Source organism: Neolamprologus brichardi, chromosome 3, assembly GCF_056152115.1.
Source record: "Neolamprologus brichardi isolate AB-2024 chromosome 3, ASM5615211v1, whole genome shotgun sequence".
NCBI lineage: Eukaryota > Metazoa > Chordata > Actinopteri > Cichliformes > Cichlidae > Neolamprologus > Neolamprologus brichardi.
This window is the reverse complement of record NC_142106.1, coordinates 54574952-54588316: the sequence shown is the minus strand read 5'-3', so window position 1 is coordinate 54588316 and position 13365 is coordinate 54574952. Positions and strand designations below refer to the sequence as shown.

The 13365-nt window shown below is 41.2% G+C and overlaps 2 protein-coding genes across 2 annotated transcripts in view; both read left to right on the top strand.

Annotated features, from left to right (window-relative positions):
* The window catches only part of LOC148105865 (protein NLRC3-like), a 232103-nt gene that overhangs the window by 181026 nt on the left and 37712 nt on the right, over positions 1-13365 (top strand). The gene's annotated exons all lie outside the window — the stretch shown is intronic.
* On the top strand, positions 8375-10364 carry LOC148105866 (ribonuclease inhibitor-like). The gene is made up of 2 exons (XM_087839029.1): positions 8375-8673; positions 10187-10364. The coding sequence occupies exons 1-2, from the start codon at positions 8399-8401 to the stop codon at positions 10362-10364; spliced, it is 453 nt and encodes a 150-aa protein (XP_087695155.1). The 5' UTR covers positions 8375-8398.

Below are 13365 nucleotides of genomic sequence, written 5' to 3'. Positions count from 1 at the left end.
ATTTTCATCAACTTCAATAAAAATCCAAAGATTAGAAAAAGTGAAGCAACAATGAGTAGGGATGGGTATTGATAAGATTTTCACGATTCCGATTCCATTTTCGATTCTGTTTAACGATTCGATTCTTTATCGATTCTCTTATCGATTATTTTTTTTTAAAAAAAGGAGAACACTAAGGTCAATTAGCTTAGATCTTTGTTTTATATCTTCTCTTTGAACAAGATAGAAATTTAGGAGTAACATGGCCTTACAAACCCAACAGTGAGATCTTAACAGATCCAACCTAACGCTCTTCAATGGGGTGTCACAGGGTCCCCAGGAAAAAAAATTGTGAATGTAAAATAATAAAATAAATATTCTTCTGTAGCAATTACACAAAAATATCCAGTAATGTTCCTGCCTACAATTAAACACATTCACTTACCGAAAATCGGGGGCATCTGCTGTGGCAAATGGGTGCAAGCCTTTTACCAAAAACTTAGTCACTGCTCGGTGACATTCGTCTATCCTGGCCTGAAAGGAGACGCTACCGGTAGACTGCAGCGAGAACTGCCAGCATCTGAGCCAGACTCTGTCTGTCTCTCTCATCATGGTCACCTAAACGCACAGTAATGGCAGGTTTTGTAATAAGGCAGATCGCCGTAACATAATATGCACTGTTAGTTGATTATTTACCTGCCGCATTAACGGGAGAGGACGTGCGAACGTTACCGCTGCTGCTGGGTTGAGATTCACGAGTCCGGAGCGGAATTAAAAACACGACATTTATTTAAGGTTATCGCGCGTTTTGTGAGCAAATGCTTTTGCATATTCGTAGTGTTTCCTCCCTTAAATGAAATATCTACTGTGCAAGTATTGCAAGTTGCCCTGTTGTCATCCGTTCTCGTAAAGTATAACCAAACTTTTTAGCGTTTGAGCCGCCATGTTTCCTGCCAGGTAAATGACGCTCCGCAACGTGGTGACGTCATTCGGGGCGACTGGAATCGATAAGGGAATCGTTTGCAAAAATGGCAAATGATTCCAAGGAATTGAAACACTGGGAACCGGTTCTCAACAAGAACCGGTTTTCGATACCCATCCCTAACAATGAGTCCTAGTACAGTCCCAGCACTGAAGTCCCTGCTGCTCTTTATACTGGATGTGCTGCATCACTGACTGACAGCTGATGAAGAGTCTCTGGAAACACTCGTTTTATCTCCTCTGCTCTTCCTTCTTCTCTCTGCAGGTGGAAGTGATGATGGTAAACAGGACGGTGTTTGTGCTGAGAGAGGAGGAGCTGTGTCCCGATGATCCAGAGAGGTTGAAGCAGCAGCAGCTTGTGTGTAGAGACGCTTTGACTGGGCCATGTTACTGGGAGGTGGAGAGGAGAGCTTCATCCAGCAGTGACTGACAGAGGAATGAGAAGAAGTGCAGATGACTGTCAGTGCTGCAGAGTGAACTGCTCTGAGAACAGCCCCCATGTCAGACACAATGTAGAGTCCAGCATCATCCCTGTGTGTCCCTCTGGATCTGACAGAGGATCATCAGTGTATCTGGACTGCTCTGCTGCTGCTCTGTCCTTCTACAGTCTCTGCACAGTCTCTGTCTGACTCTGGCTTCAGATCCTCCTGGATCAAAGTCACCTGGAAAGACTTTCAAACATCACTCAATAGATTTGAATACAGAATATATTTGATATATACTGTAGATGTACTGTAGAGTTGCAGTTTGTCACTTGTAAATACAGTCTGTGAGCAGCTATGAGCTGAAAGATCTTTCTAGAAACACGAAATGTTTTCACTCTTCTGTTGCTTTTTCATATATTTACACAACATTAATATTGATCCCACCTGTCTCACCTGTTTCATCCTTTTATACATAATAACAGGACACGTGTGATCTGAGCGCTGCTGTGGTTGCTGTGCTGCACGTCTTCATTTAGATAACAGAGACATCTAGTGGTTCAGAGGGAGAACTGCAGGAGGTGGAGCTGTGTTTTAGCATGGAAAACTTTTTATCTTTTAGGCGCAGATACAAATATGACAAGTATCAGTGTAAGATACAAAAGGTCACATCAGTCAGCAGAGGGAACAGTGATCACACAGCAAAGTAAGAATAGAAACATAACAGTGAATCTGGAGATGTGTACAGATGGAAGCAAACAAACAGGATGTAACACTACATTAAAGCCACAAATGGGAAGAAAACAAACCCAAGGGAAAATATATTTGATCTCAGGAATCCAAATCAGATGCTTTAGAGCAGGGGTCGGCAACCCTGGGCACACGTGTCACAGCTGCCACGTGAAGGGTTAACTGATGGCACGACCATAGCTGGACTGGCCATCGGGTATACAGATGGTGGTTTTTCGTTTTTATGGGCCCATGATGTTTTTTTAATTTTTAGTTTTGTAACGGTATAAACAATGAAAGGTGGTGGATTGGCCGGATGCTGGTTGATGTGTAAAAATAAGTCAGTTGTTTGGTGGTGGCTATAGCGGAGCTTCCACAGAGGCAACAGGTGGATGAGGGAAGGTGAGGGAGGAGGAGCAGAGACCCGAGGCGGCCGCCGGTCCAAGTGTCAGGTGAACTGAACTTCAGGTAAGAAGTTATGACCTGCAGTCTATCTGGGTCAGATATAAACCAAGTTTAGGTGGAGTTTATTTTCCTTGTGCTGACTTTTTACAGTCAGTACAACAAAAATAAACTAATAAACAAAGTGTTGTACATGTGAGAAGTGGAACGAAAATCATACATGATTCCAAACATTTTTTACAAATAAATAACTGCAAAGTGGGGTGTGAGTAATTATTCTGTCATGGAAAAACACACTGCCATCAACTTCTGTTTTGTTTTTGTCAAAATCACTGTAATATAATCACTGTACCTTTATATACATGTGACTTATATTAATGCTGCTGCCCTCTTGTGGCTAAAGTGTAATTATGTTATTGTTATTAGGGAAAACATTTGAGAGTAACATGCCAAATGAGTCAGCACTTTGGCTTTAGCTTAAGAAATCCTCATTTTTATGTCATCAGTTATAGTTGCATGTATTCATTATCATAATTTAACCTTTAAAATTGATGTCTTAAATTGATTTTACGTAAACTAGCAATAATTTTATGGTTGTATTAAATAAAGACATCACTAATGAATTAATTATTTCAGTAATTAATTAAAAAATGTACATAATCAATTAAAGAAATATATTAATAATGAATTATCCATTAATTTCATTTAAAATGTTTCATTATTTGTTTATATGCAATTCAAATTAGTTAATTACATATTTAATCAATTATTGTTTTTTTTCTATTTTAATTATTTTACTGACACATTTAATGAATTATTTAATGATGTATTTATTTAATTCATGTTGCTACTCCTGGCCCTGCAATGGTGTTCATAAATACATTTTTTTTGTCAGCTTCACCCGTCAAAGTCAGGCGGCGGGGTTAATGCTGATCAAGTCAAAACCATTGCTTTGGTCTGATGGGCGTTCTTTTAGTGGGCTTTTCTGTCATGTCCTGCGTGGCAGACTGTAGCTGTGTCCCATTTCAGGGTCTGCACGCTTGAAGTACGCATTTTAAATGCGGTTACGTCACCGCCACGCGACGACGGCTGTCCCAATTCGAAGTGTACTTCAAATGCATACTCCAAATGCGCCGTCGATTTCCCCAAATATCAAGCGTGGTCCGGTGCACGCTTCGTGGTCCCATATATCCCACAAGTCAAAGCGCGGCGGTGGGTGTGGATAATTTTGCCGCAAAATACGGCAGAAGGGAGCGGCCAAGAGTGAACTGTCAAAAGTAAGTACTGAATATGACGTCACTTATTCATGTGCGAATGTTTAATAATGAAGAACATTAAAACATTGCTGTTGGCCACATGTCGGCAAAGTTATGTGACATTAGTGACGTTTGTACTTTCAGCACTAACTTGGTTTTAAAGCCTCTACTTCTAAATATACATATGTCGACCTTAATCTTACAGAGAATCTGATGATTTTATGGATAATTAAAGTCAGTCATATATCCACAAACACAACAAGCTGAAAGTCAGTGATTGATATATATATATATATATATATATATATATATATATATATATATATATATATCATAATAATCTGACAATACTATAATATTGGCCATATGATATTTACATTACCATAGTGAGATGACTTTAGTCTCATGAACAACATTAACTAATTATTATTTACTAGCTAATCTTAAATAACTGTTCAGTACAGAAATGAAGCCCTTGAATCATGTTTTACGGTCCTGTGGTCTCAGCCTCAGATACTCAACTAATCAAAGTGATGTCATGACAAAAATGAATGACCAACAAAACATTTTTATCCTTCATTTATGTCATACAAAGCTGTATAAAACGTGTCTCGCGGTTAGTATCATGGTTGCTAGGCAACCTGAACAGCGCGACGAAGCATATATCGTCCCATTTCACAAGCCTCTCACTTCCGCACTTCTCGTACTTATAGTACGCACCGTACGTAGTACGCGTAGTGCATGTACTTCAAGCGTGCAGACCCTGAAATGGGACACAGCTTGTGATGAGGCGAAGGAGGACCCAAATGCTGGACTCTTTGATGAGGTCAGTGCTTTTATTTACAGTGATGCTAAATAATCCAAACAACAATAAATCCCCAGTGCGTTCCCGACTCTGACTTGTCCTCTTGCCAGTGTTAGTGTTCTTTGTCTCCGCTCCTCAGTGTCTGAGCACCCCGTGCTCGCTGCCCTCTCGTCTCCACACTCCTCCTGGTGAATAACAAAGAAGCAGCCGTCAGCAACACCACAATGCGGCAGACTAACCTTAACTAACTCGCCAAGAGACTAACGTGAAGTTACGCAATGATCCAACATCGGAGAGAGCTCCACCACACTCCTAAGTAACTCCTCTGACGAGGCTTGATCAGCTGCAGGTGTGAGTAATTCTCCTCTGCAGGTGTGGCCAGGCTCCTGGCTGACACACCCACACACACACACCTAGATACACAAACATGGAAACAGGAGACAGCAGCACCAAAAACACACATGTCCATAACTTCTTACAGGCCCTGGGTCACCCAGACCCCGGTCCCATGACAATTTCTCAAAACTAAGTAGGCCTACACACCAGGGTTTGCACATGTGTGGACCCAAACTATACTTAAACTTTACCCTTTTTTGTGTGTCACCAAATACACTTTAATATCTTCTAGACAAGAATGTAGTGGCATCATCTTTAACCTCCTAAGACCCGAACTCCTCCGTAGCGTTCATTTTTAATTTCTCTTTCATATTTGGGCTGATTGGGACCCGATGAATGTAAAAACAAAGAATTACCACATTTTTTTTTTACCAAATTTTTGTTTCTGAGAAAAATGAGAGCCACATATGAGGATATTGGTCTAAAATTTCGATAGCACAGTGGCAGTATAACATCCTCGTAAGTGGATATCAGGCCCTTGTAGAGCAAAGTTTAGTATTTTGGTCTAAATAACCCAAAATGTGATGTCCACATATGTGGACGCCAGGTCCTAGGAGGTTAAATATCTGCTCACTTTGTTAAAATGAACCTAATCATCTCTGATGTATTCAGTAATGTCTGCCAGCTCACCTTGCAAGTGGTCGAGCTTATACCGCCGACAACGCGGCACACAACTTGTAAACCCCCTGCTGACTATCACCTCTTGAGTTATTTATTTATGTTAGTTTCAACTGTTCCTGCAAAAAGTGAGCACGTGTTACTGATAAAAAAGTCCAATAGAAGCAAAGTCTAAACTTTGAAAACAAAAAACAAAAACCTGTCTGATTAAGATCTGATCTTTGGGGGGGTTTCAATAAGCAGTGTGACCCGTGTATGTGCATTAGGGGTGGGTTTTGATTATCGATTTATCAATTAAAATCGATTCTCGCTTGGATAACGTGAAAACGATTCCTTAAAATCCTGAATCGATTTTTTAATATAAATTTATTTTGGCCAAAACGCCAGAATCTCAGGTTAAACCTCCCAAAATTTCAACAACCACCAAACAGCTAAAACAGTAAATGAGAGCAGGAACACGGATTCTGCACAAAGACGTAAACACAAAGCGCAGAGCCGCCGACGCATCAGAATCAGTGAGATGTGACTTTCTCACCTGACTGCACGGACACGAGCTGAAAGCCGACAGCTCGCTGATTCTGATGTTTCGGCGGCTCCGCGCTTTGTGTTTACGTCCTTTTTGCGCTGATTCTGAAGCTGAAGGTTTTTATCTCTCTCCAAACAATATTGAGTAAACCAGCAGCAAAAGAAGATCCAAACTACGCTTCACATAAACATCGTCATGAATTCCCTCTGATTGTTTTGCTGCCACCAGGATAAAATCACACTTCATGCACAGCTCTCTCTCTCTCTCTCTCTCTCTCTCTAGAACAGTTTCCCGTCTAAAAATCTGTTTTCTGCATTATTCGTTTGCTTGTTATGCACAAGTCTACCGTTCTTACAGCCTGTCGGCCGCTGTTTTTTTTTTCCTTTTACTTACTTCTGAAAACAAAGCCTCATTTCTGCCGTTCAATACTGAACAAATTTAAACTTTTTAAAATGATGCAAAATTGCAAAATGCTCAGCTGTGTCTGTAATCAAACCTCTGTAACTTTGCTCTGCTTCACGTCAGCAGCATCAGGTAATGTTCATATGTTCATTAATGGTTTTCTTTCGTTTTTGATGTACTGCAGAATATTTGTATAAAATCCCAGGCCAGGAAAACCTTCATGTTTTTCTGTTTTATCCTCAGCTACTTTGACACAAAGGCATCTGCTGTGATGCTCACACCTTTGATAAAGTCTCGCAAGTGTCAGATTTCTTTTTATAGATATAAAAATATAGAAATGTACTGATGCATGACCTGAATTATAATATTTCTGACTGCCTGACGCAAAATTTCCCCGATTCAAATTGAATCAAATTGAATCGAATCCATTCTAGAAATGAGTGACGATACCAGCCCTGATATGCATGTTTTCATAAAAGAGATAATGTTGGTGTTTCAGTCATGTAGTAACTGTTAGGTTTAACTGTACAAGGCTTGTTAGACATAATGAAACACATTGTACAGATTTCTGGATGTTAGACTATAATTTTTATTATGATTATTAATCTTGAGTCTAAAAAGTCAGTCAAGTATATCCAGAATATCTTTCTGTTAACTGGATTCACAGACCCTAACACTGGGACCAGGATAAGCAGTCGCATGAAGCTGGTTATCAGCTGACAATCGTATTATTTAATTAATTTAATTAAGTTATTCATTTTTTCTAATTTTTCCTCTACATTTCCCCTGAAATGAAGGGATTGTGTTAAACATGCTTTAGTTCCTCACATTTTTCTGCAATCTCTTTGTTCAACCCCCTGAATTAAAGCTGAAAGTCTGCACTTCAAACACATCTGAGTTGTTTCATTTAAAATTGATTTTAGTGTATATACAGAACCAAAGTTAGAAATTAAGTTCTCTTTGTCCAGATATTTATGGACCTAACTGTATAATCTATACAGCACGTAAAAAATGCTATAAATAAAGAAGTCTGTGAAAATGTGGTGCTTCCAGGTCAATTTAAACTGAAGTGATATAATCTTCTCCCCACAGTTTGAGTTTGTATTGTCTCAGCTGCAGACAGACTATGATATAAATTTGGAGGAGCCTCCACATCATGTGTAGTATCCCAGTCTTCTGCTGGATCACTGCTACAGTTCTGGAGCACATGTTGACTACAGAGCAGAGAGGAGAGCTGCCCAAGACCCTGACTGACATGTACTCACACTTCCTGCTGGTTCAGACAAAGAGGAAGAAGAACAAGTACCATGAGGGACATGAGACGAGTCCACAGGAGCTGACGAAGGCTGACAGGAAAGTTCTTCTGAAGCTGGGAAGGCTGGCGTTTGAACATCTGGAGAAAGGAAACATCATGTTCTACCAAGAAGACCTGGAGCAGTGTGGTCTGGATGTGACAGAGGCCTCGGTGTACTCAGGAGTTTGTACAGAGATCTTCAAAAGAGAGTGTGTGATCTTCCAGAAACCAGTCTACTGCTTTGTTCATCTGAGCATTCAGGAGTTTCTGGCTGCAGTCTACATGTTCCACTGTCACACCAACAGGAAGACAAAGGTGCTGAAGGACTTCCTGGGGAAAGACTGGAATGATGACAGTGATGACGATGACAGTGATGATGATGATGATGCAGGCAACTCTTTTCTTGATGTTTTCCTGAAGAGAGTCATGAAGAAATCCCGCCAGAGTAAAAATGGCCACCTGGACCTGTTTGTTCGCGTCCTTCATGGCCTCTTTCTGGAGTCCAACCAGAGATTCTTAGTAGGTCTGCTGGGTCAGACAGAGATCAGTCCAGGAACCATCCAGAGAGTCATCAACAACCTGAAGGAGATGAACAGTGATGAAATCTCTCCTGACAGAAGCATCAACATCTTCCACTGTCTGATGGAGATGAACCACCTCTCATTATTTCAGGAGATCCAAGAGTTCCTGAAGTCAGAGAACAGATCAAAGAAGGAACTCTCTGAGATCCAGTGCTCAGCTCTGGCCTTCATGCTGCAGATGTCAGAGGAGGTTCTGGATGAGTTGGACCTGCAGAAGTACAACACATCAGTGCAGGGACAACAGAGATTGATTCCAGCTGTGAGGAACTGCAGAAAGGCTCGGTGAGTCCAGATGTGATCATTAACATCATTGATCAGTGTAGGTTAGTAGTTTAATTTTGAAAATAAAATCAGATTGTAACCACAAAGTGTTTGTGTCCGTACGATGCAACCTTCTACACCATTCCTTTATTATACAGACTCAGCAGCAGCTCCATGGATCCCAAATCCAAGAGTGGAGAACAGATTTGAAGTGTGTCACATCCATGCAGTCACAGCTGTTTCCACCATGTTTCCACTGATATTAATCCTGTTCAATGACACGTTTCATATCAGTGAATATGTTCTTTAGGACGTCCACTGACATGTTTAAGTGTCCTGCTGGAAATCACTCAAATCATCCATGAAATCCATGAAAAATCCTTTTAGTGTTTCTAACTTCACCCTCTGTCCTCTCTCTCTCTCCATCCTCCTCACTGCTTCTTTCACTGATAATCACACAAACATCGTATTCAGTTACAAAATAACACAATAATATCATCTGATGATCATTATTATAAGAGCAGGATCCATATTTGATATCAGAGTAACACACTACTTGGTTATGTGCAGTCATCATCAGTGACTGTGGGTCAAACAGAAGCTCTCTGATTGGTTGCTGACCTTGGTCACCTGTCCACTCTCACCTGTTTGTGTTTGCTCTCTCTTTGCTGTCTCCATCCTCTCTCTCCTTTGTCTCCCTCTCTGTCTTTGTACCGTCACTCAGGTCCAATGGAAACAGTGACATTTACAAACCAATCAAAGACAAACTGATCCATGTCAGGTTATAACAATATTCAAAGTGAATACAGGCTGCTGCTGGACACAGACAGGTAACATCATTTTGACTTGCTGTCACCTGGATCTGGACTCATAAACACTGAAGCCCTGAACAGGAATACAAATCATTTTCTGCCAACTAGCGACACACCAGCAGATAATGGCTCAGAAAGCTAAAATGAGCCAATCATTTCTGTGTTTAGTTCCCCTGAAATCAGATCTGATATCAGCAGCTCTGAGTTCATTCATCATTATTGTCCAGTGATGAGATTTCTGCTCCGTTTGGTAACAGTCAGCAGGTTTTTCCTGCGTGTGGACGTGAACAGTCGTACCTGACAGCAGGTAGCAAACAGAGATCATCTTTCCAGCTGGAACTCTTCACTGAGCTGAACTCATTCAAAATGTTCTGGAGTCAAAACAGGAAACAGTCCAAATGTGTGTCTTCACTCTGACTCTGGATCAAATCTCAGTGACAGACTGTGGACATTATGGAAGCCTAAATGTGACACCATCTTCCTCCTTCATCTGCAGATTAAAGCCAAACAAAGATTCTCATTAAAAGTCTGCAGGTCTGAGAGAGACTCAATCGTTGTGTCATGTCAAACACAGTAAGAGGAGCTGAAGCACAGATGTGAAGAGCAGATTCATCAGATTATGACCTCACTCTGTTTTGTCTTCATATACATTCAGTCTGTGTTTATAATGCAGATTTTCTGCTTTTATAATAACACATTTTATATTTTTTTTATCATCACAGATTGACTCAGTGTGGACTCTCAGAGTCTCACTGTGAAGTTGTGGCCTCAGCTCTGAAGTCCCGCCCCTCCCATCTGACAGAGCTGGACATGACCTGGAACAACCTGCAGGATTCAGCAGTGAAGCATCTGTGTGCTGGACTGGAGAGTCCAAACTGTCGACTGGAGACTCTGAGGTGAGTTCACTGACTGCGGCTGTTTTTGATTTTTTCTATATTTCAGGTCTTTGATTGATGTTTGAAACTTTCTTTAGTTCCTAAATGTTCATGATGTGTCGGAAGACAAATGTGAAGAAGTTTGAGTGCTTTCAGAAATGTTGTCTTTCCAAACGACTGAACAACAGTTTTTCCTTTTGGCTCCAAACAGAAGTGACAGACTTGAGCAGGGTTCATTTAAAGGCTGACAGAAGTGGAGTGGTGACGAGGAGATCTTTGACAGGACAGTGTTTTAGCCTCAACAGGTTCATGTTGTGCTCCATCAGTCAGTGAAGATGAAGTCAGTGCTGATGAGGCTGTAGAGTGTGTGAGGGATGTGAATGAGGATGATGAAGATCTGATGATAGCAGATAAAAACAGGCTGCAGAGACTTTGAGCCATACAGGGCACACAGTGTGTACAGAACAGCTGAAATCATTATGGAGGCCTCACTGGAATATGGAAGCATCACAGTACAGCTTCAGTGAAGCATTAAAGTCTCTGATATGAGATGAGAAATGAAGCAGCCAGAGCTTTTTCATGAGTGGAAATCCACTGTGACTGTGAGCTGCTGCTACAGCCTCCAGATTAGCCAGCAGCTCATCCTGCTCAACATTTTCTCACCAACTTTAATGGAAGTGTGATGTTTTCAGCTGGAGTGATGGTCAGGGTGGCCTCCCTCTCCTCTTCTTCTCCTCTTCCTCTTTCATTTGTAAAGCCACTTCTGCTGCTTTCATTCATTTGGAAGTCCTGTTGCTGAGTTTGGGAGAGACTAACAGCCTCGGCAGCAGAGGGGAGAAAGGCTGTAACACCACCACTTTACTCTGTTCTACCTGTCACATCATTTTATCAGGAAACAAATATGCTCATGTTTTTACTATGTTTGTCTGGAAGACGTAAGAAGATCACATGGTGCTTTTTATTATTGTGTTGGTTTGTTTCCTGTCTCTTGGATAGAGCCCAGCTGTGCGTGGCCCCTGGGCCTGTGGTCAGAGTGTGTGCTGGATAATCCGGCCCAGGATGAGGCCAAACTGACGTGGGATGAAATGTCTGTCACATAATTGAGCTTAGAGTAGTTTCATTTCTGCACAATTTAAAAACAAACAAAACTTTGTTCTGTCTTTTCTATGTTATACTGTAGACTTTCTTTGATACTGTGTCCAAAAGGAGCAGCTTTTACTTCGAAGGGGGGCCGTCTCTGTTTCCTCTTCAGGTTGGATGATGGAAGCAAATTAGTTTGTGATGTTCTTTCAGTGTTGCACTTTGTAGACGGTCCCTGAGCACTGGTCTCACAGCCAGCTGCACATAGAAACCAGTGTTGTTAGTCCAGGTCAGAAGATGACTTGTTGGAATGAAAATGAGCTTGTAGTTTGTCTGCTTTAATAATGTGACTGGAAAAAGGTGTTGGACTTCAAATATGTCCATTTCTTTCACACTTCACCTTTAAAAGTGAAGCCTTGTGGTTCCTGAAAAGAAAAACACGACTTTTTCAAGTTTTTGTCCTGATTTTATGATAAATGTACGACTTTAACGTGAAACATTCAGAGTTTTTTCTCTTGTTGTGTTTGTTTGAGCTGCTTCCTGTTGGCTTCAGCTGTTTGGAGTTTCCATTTTCTAAACTTCTACATTCTGAACCTTCTTCAGCTCTGAACAGATGATGAAACACTGAATAATTTCAAGCTCACACTTTGTCTAATAAACTTACATCTTTCATTCTTTATACAGACTGGTGAGCTGTGATTTGTCAGAGATCAGCTGTGATTATCTGTCAGCAGCACTGAAGTCCAACCCCTCCCATCTGAGAGAGCTGGACCTGAGCTCCAACTACAACCTGCGGGATTCAGGAGTGAAGCATCTGTGTGGTTTCCTGGAGAGTCCAGGATGTGGACTTGAAACTCTGAGGTCCGTCAGCATGTTTTAGTTGTGCTGAGATGAATATGATGTGAAAGTTGTGCTGACACTAAACTGCAGACATCAGGCTGATATTATACTGATCCACACTGAGGATCTTCATGGTAAAGTCTGTTTTCTTCTTCTCTGGTTTAGTCCATTGACTGTAGCAGAACAATGTTCACATTTCAAACAGTGAGACTCAACGTATGGCCCGCGGCCCACACGCGGCCTGCCCACCTTTCCTGATTCAGAGAGAGGGAACCCTGATTAACTGTGTAGTGTTCTTCTCACAGTTCTAAGTATCAGACACAACAATGAATAATCCACAGCTGACTGTCTTTAGCAGGTCAAAGGTCACGGCACACAGCAGACAGTGGGAAATATTATAATTCTGATCATTTATCAGCACATATCCATATGTATAAAAACAAAGCTGACACTGTGAGACTTGATCAGAGGTGTGATCATCACAGCAGAGGCCTTTGTGTCAAAGTCACTGATGATCAAACAGAAACACATGAAGCAGATTTTCCTGTTCTGGCTTTTTATAGCAGATAACCTTCAAAATATTCTGCAGTCGATCAAAAACTGAAGCAAACCATGAATCAACATGTGAACATGACCTGATGCTGCTGAAGTGAAGCAAAGTTACAGAGGTTTGATTACAGACACAGCTGAGAGTTCGTAATCTGTCATCATTTTAAAAGGTTTCAATTTCTTCAGTATTGAACAGCAGAAATGAGGCTTTGTTTTCTGAGGCCGACAGCAGTGAACACAACAGCAGACTGGTGCGTAATAAGCACTGAATAATGCAGAACTGTTCTTGAAGTACACTGAGAGAGAGAGAGAGCTGTGCAGGAAGTAAACGTCAAAGTCAGAGAGAATTCATGACGATGTTCATCAAACGTAAAGCGTAGTTTGGATCTTCTTTTGCTGCTGGTTCAGTCAGTTTTGGTTGGAGACAGATGTAACCTGCAGCTTCAGGATCTGTGAGCTGTACACTTTCAGCCCCGATGGCGTGTCCGTGTACGTGCCGTCGAGTGAACGATCCACGCTCTGTGTTTCCATCTTTGTGTGTTTAGCTGCTCTCATTT

Coding starts and splice junctions, on each gene's coding strand:
- LOC148105866 (XM_087839029.1), top strand. CDS start 8,399: ATGAACAGTGATGAAATCTCTCCTGACAGAAGCATCAACATCTTCCAC. Junction 8,674..10,186: donor AGGAACTGCAGAAAGGCTCG/GTGAGTCCAGAT, acceptor TTATCATCACAG/ATTGACTCAGTGTGGACTCT.